Source organism: Otolemur garnettii, unplaced genomic scaffold (genome assembly GCF_000181295.1).
Source record: "Otolemur garnettii isolate 467f Iridium unplaced genomic scaffold, OtoGar3 scaffold00144, whole genome shotgun sequence".
Lineage (NCBI taxonomy): Eukaryota > Metazoa > Chordata > Mammalia > Primates > Galagidae > Otolemur > Otolemur garnettii.
This window is the reverse complement of record NW_003852539.1, coordinates 534,588-539,819: the sequence shown is the minus strand read 5'-3', so window position 1 is coordinate 539,819 and position 5,232 is coordinate 534,588. Positions and strand designations below refer to the sequence as shown.

At 37.6% G+C, this 5,232-nt stretch overlaps 1 protein-coding gene across 2 annotated transcripts in view; it reads left to right on the top strand.

Annotated features, from left to right (window-relative positions):
- Positions 1-5,232, top strand: part of CCDC30 (coiled-coil domain containing 30) — a 129,169-nt gene that overhangs the window by 79,765 nt on the left and 44,172 nt on the right. For both annotated transcript variants that reach the window (XM_023518668.1, XM_003799010.2), the window contains one exon: positions 3,077-3,256. In XM_023518668.1, the coding sequence (XP_023374436.1) occupies positions 3,077-3,256 (180 nt within the window). The remainder of the gene's footprint in view (positions 1-3,076; positions 3,257-5,232) is intronic.

Sequence of the window (5,232 nt, the reverse complement as noted above, 5' to 3'; positions counted from 1 at the left end):
CTCAGCCTCCCAAGTAGCTGGGACTACAGGCGCCTGCCACAACGCCTGGCCATTTTTAGGTTGCAGCCATCATTGTTGTTTGGCGGGCCCGGGCTGGGGATTTGAACCCGCCACCTTGGGTGTATGTGGCTGGCGCCTTAGCTGCTTGAGCCACAGGCGCCGAGCCCGACCCTTCTGACTTTTCCGAACATGATAGGCTAAAAGTTCTGTGCTTTTGCCCCATTGGTATAAATGTGGTGTTTCTACATACAGCATATCTATTTTGGTATATTAAATGGTTCTATAAGCTGCTGATTACTAATTAATTATTAAAAAGCTGTTGTAAAATGGTTAAACAAGAAGGTAGAGTGGTGATTAAGGCATTCCAAATTGTTTTCAGGTGGAAGATGAAGGCAGTTAATGTACGTAGGTTGCATCAGCGATGATGGGTAATGTACTGAGTGTTTATTAAGTGCCAGGCATTGTGCTGAGTACTTGCATGTGTTACCTTAAGTACCGTTCACTCCATCCAGAAGTTATCATTGTTATCCACATTTTAAGATGAAGAAACTGAAATGCAGAAAGATGAGATAATCTTCCAAAATCATCCAACTGGTAAATGGTAGATTCAAGACTGAAACCCAAGTACATCTAATTCCAAAGCTGAAGTTCCTAATAATTACATTATAATCCATTAAAGAACTTCATGTAGGGATCTTAGAGTCTTGCAACTCTAAAAGAAGCAAACTAGATTTAGATTGCCTTTGTAACTAAACCAAAATAGGAATTAAGGGCTAACAAAACTTGGGGAGTTCTGTGTTGTCTAAGCAACATAAGCAAGATAAAAGTAAAACAATGACCGTGGCTTTTCAGAAAGCTGTAGACAGCATACTGGACCAGAACTAAGGAAATGCTCAGTATATCTTATCTGTTGAATTATATAATATTCTTTATCTACTCAGCACACCTGTGTATACCTACCTTTTGTAGAAAATACAAATTACTACTATTTTATTGCACTGGAGAGGCCGATAGTGGAGTATATTGCTGTTGTTTTGTACATGTGCCTTTATTTTTTTCTGCTTTATTAAGATGTAATTGACAAAAATGTTGTATATATGTACTTGTATATGGTATATGATGTGGTGTTTTGATTTAAGTATATACATTGTGAAATGATTAAGTGAAGCTCATTAACATCTATCACCTAACATACCTTTTTGTGATGAGAACATTTAAGATTTACTCTTTTAGCAATTTTCAGGAACACAATACATTATTATTAAATACAGTCACCATGCTATACAGTAAATCTTGAGGACTTAGTCATCCTGTCTGAAACTTTACATCTTTTGACTAACATCCTCTCATTCTACATCCCCCCTCTCTGGTCCCTGGCAACCACTATTCTACTCTCCACTTCCATGTGTTCAACATTTTTAGATTCTCTACATAAACGAGATCATGCAGTATTTGTCTTTCTGTGTCTGACATCCTCCAAGTTCATCCATGTTGTTGCAAATGATAGGATTTCTTTCTTTTTTAAGGCTGAACAGTATTCCTCGTGTGCACGCGTGCACATGCATGTGTGTGTGTGTCTGTGTACCATATTTCCTTTATCCATTCATCTGTTGATTGACACTTTGGGAAAAAATTTGATATTAGTCTTTGTAAAGATTTTTTTGAGTATGACCCCAAAAGCACAATCCACAAAAGCAAAAATAGATAAATAAGATAGCCTCCAATTAAAAAGCTTCTGTACAGGAAACAATAAAGAAACAACCTATGAAGTGGGAGAAAATATTTGTAAACCATACATTTGATAAGGAGTTAATATCCAAAATATGTAATGAACTCAAACAACAAAATAGCAAGGAAACACCCCAATATAAAAATAAGCCAAGGACCTGAATAGACATTTCTCAAAATAAGACGTCCATATTGCTGATTACTAGGGAAATGGAAATTAAAACTACAATGGAGATATCAAACCTCACACTTATTAGAATGGCTATTATCAAAAAGACAAAGGATAAATGTTGAGAAGGATATGAAGAAAATGGAACATTTACACACTATGGGCAGGAATGTAAATTAGTAAAGCTATTATGGAAAATACTATAGAGGTTCCCCCCCAAATTAAAAACAACTGCTGTATGATCCAGCAGTTCCACTCCTTGGAGGTATATTTCCAAGGGATTAGAAATAATTTTTTTTTTTTTTGAGACAGAGCCTTAAGCTCTCCCCCTGGGTAGAGTGCTATGGCATCACAGCTCACAGCAACCTCAACTCCTGGGCTCAAGTGAGTCTCTTGCCTCAGCCTCCCAAATAGCTACGACTACAGGCGCCCAGCTATTTTTTGGTTGCAGTCGTCATTGTTGTTCGGCGGGCCCAGGCTGGATTCGAACCCACCACCTTAGGTGTACGTGGCTGGCACCTTAGCCACTTGAGCCGCAGGCACCGAGCCGGAAATAAATATTTTGAAGAGATATCTGTAATCCCATGTTATTTAACTAAGTTATGGAATTAACCTAAATGTTCATCAATGGATGAATGGGTAAAGACACTATTCATCCTTAAAAGAGAATGTGTTGAGTACTAATTGGAGAACCGTCATCAGATAGTAAAAGGAAAAGTGATGAAGAAGCTAGGAACTTAAGGTTTCTTACTAAGTTTTCTTTTTCTTTCTTCTTGTCAGCAGACACCACACACACACATTCACACTCACTTATGCTCTACTTCACATATTGACTCTTTGGACTCCCCATTTTAAGCATGTTTTACCCTAAAATTGTCCATGCTTCTGTTGCTCTTCATTGATACGAAAAATAAGAAGGTTACTTGTCTGTGCCTAACTGCTTTTGTTCACATAATTTTTCTGGTATTTCCACTCTAATATAACAGGAGTCAGATCATATAAACATGTACCAAATAGCTGTAAATGTAAAAGAGTAATTTTTTTGGAGATAAGTTAACTCTAAAAACATTAACCTGTGAATAATCACATTCTGACAATTCTGGTTCTGACAGCTTGAACCTGTTTTACAAATCGTCTTTCAAATTGTCCATGTTTTTCCTTTTAAAACGTTTGCTTTAGTGTCCATCATCTAGAGAAAAACTAAAAGACCAGCAGCAAGAGGAAATTAAACAACTTCGTCAGAATTTGAACCGGCTCCAGGTTCTATGCAACTCTGCTGAAAAAGAGCTTCGATATGAGCGAGGAAAAAACTTGGACTTAAAGCAACATAATAGCTTACTTCAGGAAGAAAACATTAAGGTAACTCCTGTGAGCATATCCTCTATTGAAGGATCCAGTTGGCCCCTGGGGACAAAGGAATTAAAAATTCTTAAACTTTTTATTTTGTGATAAGATCTATAGATGGGTGGACAACGTGAGCTCTCTGGTAACTTTCTCCTTTAACTTTTCCCGAAGTAAGGACAGAGCTCAGTAATTTATATATAGTATAAGGTAGAGGTCCACTTTTATTATATTTATTTTTTTATATTGACATCCAATTTTCTGGAAAGGATATCTTCTGTAAAGGATACCCATTCATTGGACAATATTGTCACCTGGGTAATAAAAATACCTATTTATGTGTGGTATATTTCTGAGCTTTCTTTTCTGTTCCATTGTTCTGGTTGTGTGTCTTTGTGCTAATACCATGCTATTTTGATGACTTTAGCTCTATATGAATGTTAATATTTGTAGAGAAAATATTTTCACCTTATTCTTCTTTTCTGAGATATCTTGGCTATTCTTGGCCTTTTGGATTCCTGTATTAATTTTACAATTACTTTGTCAAGTTAAATACACATACCCACATGAACTCATATGCAGCACACATAATACACATAATGTTTTAAAATGTTAGCTGGAATTACATTAAATCTATAGGTCAATTTGGGCAGATTTTTATCTTTACAGTATTGAATCCTCTAATGTATGAGGTGTGTGTGTATTTAGTTCTTTAATGTCTCTCAGTATTATAATTTTCTTATGCCTCTTTTCTTAGACATATTCCTAAGTGCTGATATTTTCCATACTATTATAAATAGTAACTTTTTTAAAAAAAATTACATTTTATGGCCAGGCATGGTGGCTCATGCCTATAATCCTAGCACTCTGAGAGGTCAAAGCAGGAGGATCCCTGGAGCTCAGAAGTTCCAGACCAGCCTTACCAAGAGCAAGACCCTGTCTCTACTAAAAATAGAAAAATTATCCTGTTTTGTGGCGGGTGCAGTAGACCTAGCTGCTCAGGAGGCTGAGGCAGGAAGATTGCTTAAACTCCATGAGTTTAAGGTTGCTATGAGCTAGACTGAAACCATGGCACTCTAGCCAGGGTCAAAAAGTGAGACTCTGTCTCAAAAAATTTTTTTTCATTTTCTATTTGCCAACACATAAAAAATGCTATTAATCCTTTCTTAAATAAAAAATTTGCTACACTTTTTTATTCTTATAATTTGTGTATATTATTTTAGATTTTCTATGCAATCATATCATCTGAGAACAAAGATAATTTCTTTTTTTTTTTTTTTTTTGAGACAGAGCCTCAAGCTGTCCCCCTGGGTAGAGTGCTGTGGCATCGCAGCTCACAGTAACCTCCAACTCCTGGGCTCAAGCAAATCTACTGCCTCAGCCTCCCAAGTAGCTGGGACCACAGACGCCTGACACAACATCTGGCTATTTTTTGGTTGCAGCTGTCATTGTTGTTTGGCGGGCCCGGGCTGGATTTGAACCCGCCACCTTAAGTGTTTGTGGCCGGTGCCTTAGCCGCTTGAGCCACAGGCGCCAAGCCAAGATAATTTCTTTATTTCCTTCCAAATGTTATACCTTTCTTCTTTCCTTATTCTTTTTCTTTTTTTTTTTGAGACAGAGCCTCAAGCTGTCACCCAGGGTAGAGTGCTATGGCATCACAGCTCACAGGAATCTTCAACTCCTGGACTCAAGCAATTCTCCTACCTCTGCCTCCTAAGTAGCTGGGACTACAGGTGCCTGCCACAACTCCCAGCTATTTTTTGGTTGCAGTCATCATTATTGTTTGGCAGGCCTGGGTTGGATTTGAACCTGCCACCTCAGGTGTATGTGGCTGGTGCCTTAGCTGCTTGAGCTACAGGTGCCGAGTCTTCTTTTCTAGCACAATGCCTAATAGAACTGATGATAGTGGACATCCTTTTTTCATTCCCATTCTCAAAGGAAAAGCTCTCAAATCTCATAGGCTTTTAAGAATAGATATTCTTTTTTTTTTTTTT